General features: G+C 40.8%; 1 protein-coding gene across 1 annotated transcript in view; it reads right to left on the reverse strand.

The window, feature by feature from the left end:
• Ush2a (usherin) overlaps window positions 1-12,429 on the reverse strand; it is a 688,259-nt gene that overhangs the window by 299,739 nt on the left and 376,091 nt on the right. The window contains 2 exon segments of the mRNA XM_028876752.2: window positions 6,774-6,936; window positions 12,001-12,152. Of these exon segments, the coding sequence (XP_028732585.1) occupies window positions 6,774-6,936; window positions 12,001-12,152 (315 nt within the window).

Genomic DNA, 12,429 nt, shown 5'->3' on the forward strand with positions numbered 1-12,429 from the left:
TGAAGGAGTGTGGACCACACAGGCACTCTGTAGCTAACTGGAAGCCCAGGAGAGGGGAGAACAGCTCTTTAATGCGACCCTCCTTTGTCTTCTGCAGGAAGCAAATCCCATCCGTGTGAAAGCAAACACCACCTTCTAGAGGCTCCATGCTACTACTCCCTGTGCATCAAAGCACCTCAAAAGCCAGACCTGCCCACTCTCCAGAACCTCCCCACGCCATCTTAACTCCTGGGACCTAAGGGCTCACCCTCTGAGCACACCTATCTAGATGCCTGATTTTGCCACATTCTGATTTGGTTTTTGTTGACAACCATTGGAGAAAGACTTGCAGACAAATTGTGAAAGACAAGGAATGTTTAACAGTTTAAGAGTTTCCCTGCTGAGTCAGGAATCTACACCAGGCTCCCCTTGCGCCCCTCTGGGCACCCACCTTAGGGTTGTGTCTCCCATCCTGTCTCTTCAAGTTTGAAAGATTGTGATGATTCCAAATTATTCTCCATTAAAATGACGTGCCCTCACTAGATTTTTACTTAATTTCCTGCCAAAACAAGAAGTATCTATTGTAGAAAATTAAAATTCCTAGTTCACAAAAAAGGGAAAATGGGAATATAAGCCATTCCTAAATATAATTATGCAGAGATAATGCCTCTATTCTTTTCAAATCCAAACGTGTCCCTTTAAAAACAGTCTTTTAAATTATTGTTTTCTTGTTTGTGTTTGTATGATGGCTGTCAGTTCTTCTGAGCAAGGAAACGTGTAGTTAGTGCTAATTTCATACCCCTTTCCCCTATCCCTGCCCTGCTCTTTCCTACAGCGTCTTTCCACTCGGAGGTGTCCCCGAGGGGGAAGCATCACCTGAAATCTTTGTGTTGTATCTGTCTCTACTTCAGAAGTGGAACTTCCAGAAATCCCCAAAGTCGTGGGTACAGCAATACAAGATTATCAATCTGCTTTTACACTAAAAGCATTTCCCTTTGAGATATTGCAAGATCATTTCCATTCATCCTCTTTTTATTTTCTCCATAATCCACCACGTCTTCCTCAAATTCGTGTCTTTATTCTGTGCTACAACACCAAATAGGGGATTTGAGAAAAAGGGGGACTGGAGATGAAACCTGAGCTCCGGTGCGCAAAGAACTCGGCAATTAGTACATCTCAGACACAAAACAATCTGCCAGGTCATCAACCGTTGAAAATCACTTCCCCATCCATTCAAAGGAAGGATAATGAAGAGCTAAACAATTCTCAGAAGATACCACAATCACCGCTGGGGAAAAGAACAGGATGTGTGGCTCAGACACAGCATTGTCTACTAAAAATAGGATTGCTCTGAGGACCCTGGGAAGCCTGGTGGTGGCAGAGGGCTGGCATTGGGGAAAATGTGTCCTGAAGGGATTCAGAACCTGTTCATTTTCTCTTCGTAGAGAGATACTTTCTATCTATTTCCTATCTTGGTAACTGGATAGTTTTATAATATTTCAGTTGAAAATGTTTGGAAACTCTGTAAGATGGATAATTTCCACTAAAATTCTTGACACAGATTGTTTTCATGCATGTGGTTAAATAAATTAAATATCATGTGTAATTTTCAAGCCAGTTTCATGTGAGCCAGGTTTCTGTTACTTGTTGTAATTTACTGTAGTTTTTATTAAATTCACACATTCTCTTTAAATATAGCATAAATTAAATATGTATGAAGCTGTTATAAACCTATTACCTAAAATTAAAATTGTTAATGAATACCGATGAGGTAAATAGCAACACCAACAAATATTCCCAGGCACTAAAGATTTTTCTGCTGGTTGCTGAGAATGCACAGCTCACCTAGGTGAGGGGAGTGACTCCCTCCGAGAGCCACGGAATCCCTGAGAACTAACTGCCCCCAGACCAGTACATGGCACCTGCTCACCCTAGGAAAATCAACTCACATCACATGTTTCTTGAATTGAGTAGATGAGATAAAACAGGCATAATTCCAAGAGCTAAGTGCTAAATCTTACTGCAAATGGCAGGATATGGGATCTCCCATTTCCTGGAGAGGAAGGAGCAACCTGCTTAATGTTGTGACTCACAGTTATTTGTGCTTCTCTGTTCTCTCACTGTGTTTTCACATTCAAGTCCGTAATTAAAATGAGGGAGCTCCAGCTTTCCTCAGCATCTTTCCCTAGTGAGTTCAGTTCCACTGGCCACCCAGCAGCTGGCTTCTTGCCCCACATGCCTGAGAATAGATTGGCTGGTGTACCCCTTCTGTCTCATCTGTTTGCAGGAATTCTCTGGGTCCAAATTTTGGTGTTGTTTCATAGACCTAGTTAATAATCAGTTTAAAGTCAAAGTATTCAGGCCTTTCCCATCTAGTAAGATTCTTGTATTTCAGGGACAATGACACTAAATGCTTATAATAAAAACTGCAGTTATATGTAGCAGATGGATGGTCACTACTAGGCAGATAGAAATTCCTGTTGGTATAGTATGGGCTTCTAAAGATTCAGATCTGAGAGAGAAGGCTGCAAGTTATTTCCTAAAAAGTAGTCTTAAAAAGCTACTTAGTAGCCGGTTGGTGGTGGCACACGCCTTTAATCCCAGTACTCAGGAGGCAGAGGCAGGCGGATCTCTGTGAGTTCCAGGCCAGCCTGGGCTACCAAGTGAGTTCCAGGAAAAGGCGCAAAGCTACACAGAGAAACCCTGTCTCGAAAAACAACAACAACAACAAAAAAAGCTACTTAGTTATGTTAACATCTGCATGCATGTGTTACATTCTATAAACATGTAAAACCATACTTAGTTACAAAATATGGGAGAATAAATGTGTACATGTCTGTGTGGGGAAAATGAGAGATAGAGGGCCATAGAAAGTGTCATTCTATTATTGATTAAAAAACCCACCACCACAAGGGTGTAATTGTCTCTGTCAGCCACACATCAGTGCTGTCCTCATCAAAACAGCTCTGGAAGTTCTCCAGGGAATGGGAACTTCATAAACGCTGTTTGAAGGAATAGAAGGAAGGAAATCCCACAAAACAAATAATGAACCAGAAGTGAAAGTGGAAACATAGATACAGGTGCTCACAGAGGACTCTGTCAACCCTGGGGATAAAGCAGATTATTTAACAAGTGACTTTGGAAACAAAGGGATACTTAGTGTTTGATCTACACACTGTGTATTACACATCGGAGGGATTGGAGTATGGACATTTTTGAGGGAATGATTTTAAGTGCTAGAGAAAACATCAATGGGAAAATTTGCAATGTTTAGAGCAGGCTTTCCTAATAGCTAAGGAGATCCTACAGTTCAGTAAAAAGAGATGCCAAAGATTGGCAAAGAACAAATTCACAGAAGAAACATGTCCATTTCCAGATGCTTTACATATGAAAGTCTCTTCAAACTACATCTCGATAAGAGGATTGCTGAGTGGGGATGTTCGAGGGACTGTTCTCAGGACATCAAGCCAGTGAAGGTCAGCGTGACAACATGCTGATCATATGTGTGGCATGCGCACACTTTTCCTAACCTGTACCTCTGTGGAGTGAAATCTGGAGTATCTAACACACTTACAACACATTTCCTTTACCAGGCAATATATTTTCATTATAACTTTTTTATTTTGCTCTTCCCTGGGAAAAACTGATTCTCCCACCAGGCAACACATTTTAAGGAATTCATCTCACTAATTAATATACCTGTAAAGGTATAAAATGGGATATTAATCCATTGCGGTATTATTTGCATAACCACAGACTTAGACAAATGTCTGTTAATAGGAGACCAGCTAAATTATGAAGATGCCTGAACAAATACACTGAGAATGTGAAGCGTTCCTATGCTCATTGCAACATCTCCGAAACTGATTTAGAAAAACAAAACAAATCAAACCAAAAACAAACCGGTGCCTCAGCATGTAATTCGGTATCATCTGTGTGAGAAGTAAGCTGTGTATGTGTGAAGAAGAATGTAATCATTTAATACAGGAGTACATGTAGAGAGATGGACAGATGGATGGACGGACAGACAGACAGACAGGTGGATGATAGAAAAGACTAGGCACATAGTTTCCTCTGAGACTCATGGACAGATTGGAAGCTTTGGCTGCTTCTTATTTTTGTCTTTTAAATTTTGACTCATGGGAAAATAACATCTGACGAAAGGATCATTTTTAGGAAAAGAAAATCTTCCCATACAGGCTGCCTAAGTTGTTACAAAACGTGGCACTGGCTTTATAAAGTTTTTGGTTCAGAACCAGAGTTGCCACATGGAACAAGGTTCCTGGGTGGGTGTCTGCAGAGAGTTGCCTGTCCTCGCTTGAGAAATAATGGCCCAGGCACAGACACCTGTTCTTCCCCGCCCTGGGAATCCTAACCACTAACTTTTCCTCAGCAGCCATCATGGTTGTTCATCACGTCAAGAAAATAACCAATTAGCCATCCGACAATTCAGTAAGCCGTGTGTAACTCTGGGACGCAGACGATCTCTTTTATAACTGTGACGAATTAACTCTTAATTCCTTTCTTGAAGAGCCACACAGACCTCCCTGTCCTCGGTGTAAATGCCACCTAGCTGCTGATAGCCAAGAGGACGAGGTGTTAAAATCCTTGTTCCTGACATTGGACAGGAGTCTTCCAGTGTCAAGAACCAACCAGAGGAGGTTGCTGGGGCTAATTCCAAGATGCTCCCTGTGCTTCCCACCTTGTCCCCTCTGACTCAGAGTCAAATGCACACCACAGGACTCTCGAAGCTGAATCTTGTAATTGCTTCCAATTTGTCTGTTTTGCTTTTGGCAATTAACAAACTGAAATGTTATCACGGAGGAGTTCATCTCATTTATAAGACTAGGTTTTTCCCGCCACTAAAATATGCAGGCACTCTGTCCTTCACTACCGGCAGGAGATAAATGGCTGGTTTTCGTTGCTGAAGAATATATAATGGTTAAAAAGTCACTTTTTTCCTCCAGCTCTACATAAATCACGGAACTAGTCAATATTTAATAATGCTTGCCTTGGTCTGGAGTCCCTTGATCACCCCTGTCATGTGTAATAGCTCCCTCTCCGATATCTTTGACATAAAAGCTCAGCTTTACTGAAATGCTAACATGTAGAGGGTCATTACGGATCGACATTTACCTTAATCTGTGACTGCCAACCATGAACCGATAAATTCCAGCAGATTCCACTGGGAGAAATCAGTAAACTTCTCAGTGGAAAGAAGTGAAAGAAAATTCTGCCGAGGACAGAATACATTTTCTACAAGGGCTGCTTAGCAAATGGATTCTGACTTTTGAAAGTTCTCTCGCTGCCCAGCTTTGCAACATTTAATACCGTTTTGATGGTTTGAGGGACGGGATGACAACCGAAGATGACAGGACTTAGAAGGCAAGCAGAGATGTTCTCTGCAAAAACAATGCAAGATTAAACACGAGGGGGACATGGCTCTTGCATTATTCACCCGGCTGCCTTGGCGGAAATAGCTGGGCTGTCATGGGTCCGGCCTAAATGTTGCTTCTTTTTTCAAATCGATCATCACTCCTTCACCTCATAATCTTACGAGTGCTTCACAGCAGAATACATCAAAGCCCTGATTGCATACAAAAGGGACAGGCCAATCTTTGAGGGGATCAGCTCAGCCTCTGCCTCGGAGTCCATTCACCGTGCTCATTTGCTTGCGGACACACTATGGAAACTTAGCGATACCTTCTTCAAAGCCTGTTTTCCTTTCTGTTCATGCTTTTCTACATATTGGGGACGCAATTAATTCTTCTAAGTAGACATGACACAGAAACAAACATGACAATCTTGGTGGGGGGGGGGTACTGTTTCCTTTTCACCAGAGTGTGCAACTGTTATGGCTTTGCCTATTTGCTACTGGTTAGAGAACAAATATTAAAAACCCTCCTCAATAAAATTAGCATGATTTCTTTGGAAAAAATTGACAAAAGAAACAGTTACTAGAAATACAAATTCAAGTTTCTTGTAAGACCTATTGTGCAGTCCTTCCCTGGTGGGCTTACAATGAGTCATGCTAACAGAACCCAACTTACTGAAACTTGATGACATTTTCAATAGCCCAAACCCAAGCTGCCACACCCGAATTGCCAGTTTAGTAGAGAATCAAGAAAATGACAACCAGAAATACCGCACCTTGGATAGAGTGCAAAAATCAAAGCTGAAGTCTTTGCACAAATACTATTTTAGGCTCGAGCTGTGTTTCAGGCAAGGAAAGGGCACACAGGAACTCTCCTCTGCTGGAGATCCAGTTCAACACCCCAGAGGTGACTCAAATCACAGACCATGACAACCTGCAGCTGTATGCTGATTGTCCACACCTATGGTTATGCTTAATGTATAAGTCAGAATGTTAGAAACTAACCAGAAGTAAAAATTAAACTGAGCTATTGTATCAATATGATAGAATAGAAACCATGTACACGTAGTCTTTCCCTTTTTTCTGGAATCTTCTATTTAATAGTGTTGGGATGGCTAAACACAGGTGGCTTAAATGCCAGAAATGAAACCACCTTTGTCCCGTGAACCTGACCTGGGTTTGCACATAAGAACCATCTGTACAGTGTGCTGAGACACATGCTGCTGGACCCTCCTACCCCAGCTGCGGCCATCTCTGCAGCTCTGGGGACCACACACTAAGCACAGTTTTTCTAACTCATCCACAGAGGTTTTTTTTTAGGGAAAATCCAGAAATGAAAATTAGGCTAAAAGCAAGTGTTCAGGTACAGTTAAACAGTTTTCTGATATTATTGAAGGTGTAAGAATTGCACACAATTTACCTTGATTTGCATAGAAACTTCCAGTAAAAAGAACTGAGTAGGTTAAGTGCCCATTAGGGTGAAGAGGTGCTTCCCACTGCACGTGGACTTCTCGGGATCCCTCAGTTTTGAGAAGTACATTGACCATGCCTTCAGGCGGAACTTCTAGCGTCCGATTTTCTACCTGTGAATGTAAAAAGATTTATTGTGTTTGCAAATAAAATAAGTGCATGCTTTGATTTGGGCAAATGTCTTCAAAGAATCTTTTTGCTGCAAGCAAACTATGGTGACAGTAGCATCTTGTCAGAGTACCTTGTTTAGTCAGCAGGATCAAAGCATCCCTTGTGTTTTCTTCCTCCTGCTGCCAGAAGCTTAGAAATTCAGTTCCTGATCAAGACTGTGCTTTGTCATTTCCAGAGGATGTTGACTGGCTCATGGTGAGCCTGTGTCCATGGCTGTGTGTAACCACAGACTATTTTCAGAATTGCTTAAGAATAATTCTTTAGTGATACACATGGTCTGTTTCCCTAAATTCCTAATTTTCTGGTGGGAAGGATGGACTCTTGGGTTTGAGAAGAAGCCACCCCCTCTCTGTGTCTCCCTCCCCCACCTCTGTCTCTCTGTGTCTCTCTTTCTCTGTTCCTCTTTTGCATGAAAATATGGCACCACTAGCTGAAAGTTCCCTGAAGAAGAAACTGATGCTTAATATAAGTTAAAAACTGACTAGGGCCTCTTGTATTTGTGAAGTGTTGGGATATTGAATATCCATAGCCACATTTATCTTGAGATATCTTTTGTTTTTCCTTTTTTTCCCTGGATAGTTATTGACCACCCATGTCTGGACCTGATTCACATCCTCTTGACCATCAAGTGAAATCTCTGGAGTGCATTCACTGAGCAGACTACAAGCCTCTGCCAATCCAAAGGCCAAGGATGTCATCAGACCCCATCCGGGATCCACAGCAAAGTCCCTGGCTTTTCTGTAGCCTGCCTATCTAATGTTCCCGTCACTGCATCTGGTGAGTGCACAGGTTTATTTATTTATTTATTTGCTTGCTTACTTACTTATTCTTTGGTTCTGTGACTACAAAGCATTCATGAATGTTTCTACATGTAACATGTTACTCAGAGCAGCCAAAACCCACATTTCTGTGTCATGTTCATTCACATTCAGCTCAGAATAAACTGCCTCTGATTCCCCATGGAGTGAGGCTACATTTTGCATGAACAGTTTCATGTTGGCATCAAGAAATGAACGTACTGTAGTGACTCTAAACCAAGAAATAATCATATAAGAGGCTGATGTGATATTAGTCTGCCTGTGCAGAAAATGAAGAAGGACCCTGAAATAAAAAGGAGTCTTGACCAGGACAAGGGTCAGAAATGGCCTGATAACCGAGTACAATGACCAAGTGTCCAAAGGAAGACGAAGTTGTTGGCAAGAAAGTAGAAAGGGGCTCACGATCTTCTTTTTCATTATCTTTTAATCTCTGGCTAGAACTCCATAAACTAAGCATCAGTGGACCTTATTTGACCTTCTAAAGTGTATTGACTATGCAGGTAATTTTCACCTTATTCTTTGTGTGTGCATGATTGAACCTGTATGTTCAGGTGCATGCATGTACATGTGGGGGCCAGAGAGCAACTAAAGGACCTGTTCCATAAGAGCTATCCATGTTGTTTTTTTTTTTTTTTTTTTTTTTTGTTTTGTTTTGTTTTGTTTTCTGGTTTTTCGAGACAGGGTTCCTCTGCGTAGTTTTGCGCCTTTCCTGGAGCTCACTTGGTAGCCCAGGCTGTCCTCGAACTCACAGCGATTCGCCTGGCTCTGCCTCCCGAGTGCTGGGATTAAAGGAGTGCGCCACCACCGCCCGGCCTCCATGTTGTTTTTAAGTCAGCATCTCTCTCTGGCCCAGAACTCATCAACAGGCTGGGCTTGCTTGGTGGAGCTCCCTGTTCACCCTCTTGTCTTAGTCGTCCAAGAGTCAGGGCTGTCAGGGCACACCACCACCTTTGGGTTTTTAGATCTGGTTCTAGGGAACCAGAGAAAAATTCTCATCCTTCTAGGGAAAGTATGTTACCAACTGAGCCATGTCCCCATTCCCAAACAAACTCTAAACAGACTCATTCATGCCTCAAAAGAAGATGATCAAATATGAGTTCCCATGGCAGGCAAATAGTCTCAGTTCTGAAGGCTTTATTTGTTAAGGTGAATACATTTTTTTTTTCAGTTATGAAAATAAATGTGAAAAAGCCTGAGTGCTAATTTTTAATAAGTATGAGGTTGCAGGTGTTTTCTCTTTATCAGAGAGAGGCTCCGGGGTTCTTCGGAGCCCTGCTTTCTGCTCATGCCTTGCTTCAGACACGAACAGCTATGCACAACAAGCCATAAAAAGCAAGATTGGAAAAGCTCATTCATCAATTTAATGTTTCATAACAATGCAGCTACTTTAACTATGTCTATGGTTACAACTCCAATCATTATACAGAAAGGGGTTTAAAAGAGTTCCAAAAAAATGATGCTCAAAAAATTGAATAATTAATGGTAATTCCAGATAATTCACTTAAAATACCCTGGCTAATTCAAGATAAACATCTTCTTAGATTTCCTTCAGTGTTTGGATAAATATTCTGACTTTTACTCTACACTAAAATTGACTATACCATTTTTTCTCTGACTAGGAGGGTTCTTTTTTTAATTAAAAAATATCTATGTTGCCTTAAAATGAATATGATGGAAAAGGATCTTGGGAGGGTAGAAGTTGGCTCAGCTTTGACCTAAAATTTTTCTTTGAAATAGAAAATAAATTTGAGAACAAATGTGTGTGGAAACACAGAAACATTTCAAAAAAATTCCCATTCTTCAGAAAACTTGTAATATGCTCCAGAAACTCTTAGGTAAGTAACATTTCATTTACTTTTTCATGCTAAGCCTTTAAAGGTAAGCATCACTGGGAAATCAGAGGCTTCAGAGAACAATTGTGTTTCTGTGAAGGAGCCTGAAATAGCAGGTAGAGGGTGGCTTCTTCCCCTGTTTTCCAGCATCTGCAGAAAGCCATGCCTGTGCTTAGTTCTCTTTACAGATCTATTTTATTAGTTTTAATTATGCATTGGTGTGTGTTTCAGTGTGTGGGCGTGGGCACACGAGTCCAGGAGTTCACAGAGGCCAAAAGACAGTGTTGGTTTTGCTGGATCTGGGGTCTAAGGAAGTCGTGAGCAGCCTGATGTGGGTGCTGGGAACCAAAATCAGGTCCTCTGCAAGAGCAGCAATCGCTCATAAGCTCTGAGCTATCTCTTCAGTCTCCAAAGTGTTTTTTTTTTTTTTTTAATATTAGAAATCCTTCAGAAGTCAGATATGTTCTTTAAATGGACAATAATGGGACAAACCACAGGGGAATTAGATGGGAATAGAGCAATTCTGCCTTAATCACCACAAATAGCTCCCTTTGGTCAGGCTGGGATGACAAAACCCATTGAGCTATCAAATCCTTACTCTATCAAAACAGTAAGAATATGAAATTGATGCACAAATGATTTATTTTTAAAACCCCTACTTCACCAAATTTGTACCATTTTATTTTCATCCTAAGGGCCATTTGCCCATGTGAAGTGTTTACGATGCCACACTTAAGACTGTGAAGCATATTTGCTAAGGGCATGCTTGTGTGGGTAACAGTGCTATTAAATTTGCAGAAGATTAAAAAAAAAGCCCAGTGTATTAATGTCTCTAAACTGTAGAAGTCACTATTAAGGACGAGCTGAGTACAGGAAAGAGAAGTGTCAAGCGGAGGAGATGGTTTTGTGCTCCACACCAGCATGGAGACTGGAATGGATGGGGACCTGGCAGGGTTGAGTTTACAAGCCAATTCTCCTTTCCCTTCTTATCAGGGCCTGTGGTATTTGATTTCTAAGGTTAACATTGCCTGCCATCTGTACAGGACAGAGAGCGATAACTGTGTCCCCTTGTTTAAGGTTCCTAGAATATCTTGGAGATGAGCTGGGGTAACCAGAACCACAACTCACAGTTCACACTGGGAAAAAAAGTGCACATTTTTTAGCTCATAAGAAGTATTTCTATGCTTTAATATATATTTTCTCTGTCTCTCTCTCTCTGTGTCTCTCTCTCTCTCTGTCTCTCTCTGTCTGCTCTCTCTCTCTCTCTCTCTCTCTCTCTCTCTCTCTCTCTCTCTCCCCCTCATCTCTCTCAATGGAAAAATGGAGAAGTGCTGGCCTCCTGCCATTCCTGCTTTTAAAGGTTAGTATCCATCAGAGGGGTCTGTAGATAAATGCTTGATAGCAATAAAGACTCAAACCCAGTCTCGCCAATGCACTGCTTTCCTTTCTTGGAAAGCAACCCGTCTCAGAGCGGGTGGGGGTGGGATGCTATCAAAAGTAAGGGAATACAAATTAAATTGAAGAGCTGAGTTTTTTTTGTGGTAATATTTATATAATATACTCTTCAATGAAGACAGAGTGCATTAAAATGATAGGGAATTAGCAAACATTGCCAAAAATACCTATGAGTAATTTTAATAAACTAATGAGTATTTCTCTGAAAAAGAAGCTAAGTCTGTTTAATCAAGAAAATACATAAAAGTGTAATGTATTATTTTTATACTAAATAATGCTATGCTGGTCTGTGGTGGGCATACACTATTAACTGAATTTGGAGAATGATGTTGGAAACCAAAGGATAATTTTTTCATGCTTTTAACTGTCAATGAAACAGAGATACACATTATAGACTTGTGAAATGTGAGCATCAAACCCAGATATTAATAAAATTTTAAATACCATTCTTATAAAGCTGTATCTGATTCATAAAATAAAAATAGTTTATTCTAAGAGATGAAGTAAGTTCAATTCTTTAATTGATTAATATGCTTGTCAGACAGCAATCTAAGTATATTCTGGGAATTAGAGTTTTCAATATTCACTTTTTAATCATAAATGTAGTTATTAGGGAATCATTAAGAAGGAAAACATGTACCTTTCATTTATCATCAAAACAGGCACAATTGTACGTATGTCTATTAAAGCAGCCAACTTATTGTTTATTCATGAATGTATCTATTCTTTCCCCCAGATGTATACACAGCCCTGAAATCTACATTGAACTTAAAACAACTCTTAAATGAACTTTAATAAAAGGAATAATCTGCTCTTGTGCTTGACAGGCTCTCACTTCTCCCTTGAAACCTAGCATCAACCAGCAGTTCCCATATCCCAGAATGTAAGTTCACACACTCACCAATGGGCCCATAGCACAACCCTTGGCTGTGCATGCTTGGACTTGAAAGGTGTGCAAGCTCCCAGGATCAAATCCATAGGCATGGCAGCTGAGTTCTGAAGAATTGTGGATTAATGCATCGTCTACATATAACCCGTAAGTTATGATCACACCTGGGAAGAGAATAATCAGCTTTTACTATGGCCACAAGACAATAGCAAGTAACTAGTAAAGCAAGCACCTCCCATTATGCTTTCTTGGAGTCACCAGTCACCCACCCTGCTCTAAACACCCACTCTGCTCTAAATCACCCACCCTGCTCCAGATGCTGCCTCGTCTCAAAGGATAAGGCATGCTTTACTTTAAACACCATGATGTTAAGCTACTTAGTACAGAGAGAATGATAGACTCCAACACTGTAGAAGGTAAAGCCTTCTTGTTTGAGGCCAC

The sequence above is a fragment of the Peromyscus leucopus genome, chromosome 15, assembly GCF_004664715.2.
Source record: "Peromyscus leucopus breed LL Stock chromosome 15, UCI_PerLeu_2.1, whole genome shotgun sequence".
Taxonomy (NCBI): Eukaryota; Metazoa; Chordata; class Mammalia; order Rodentia; family Cricetidae; genus Peromyscus; species Peromyscus leucopus.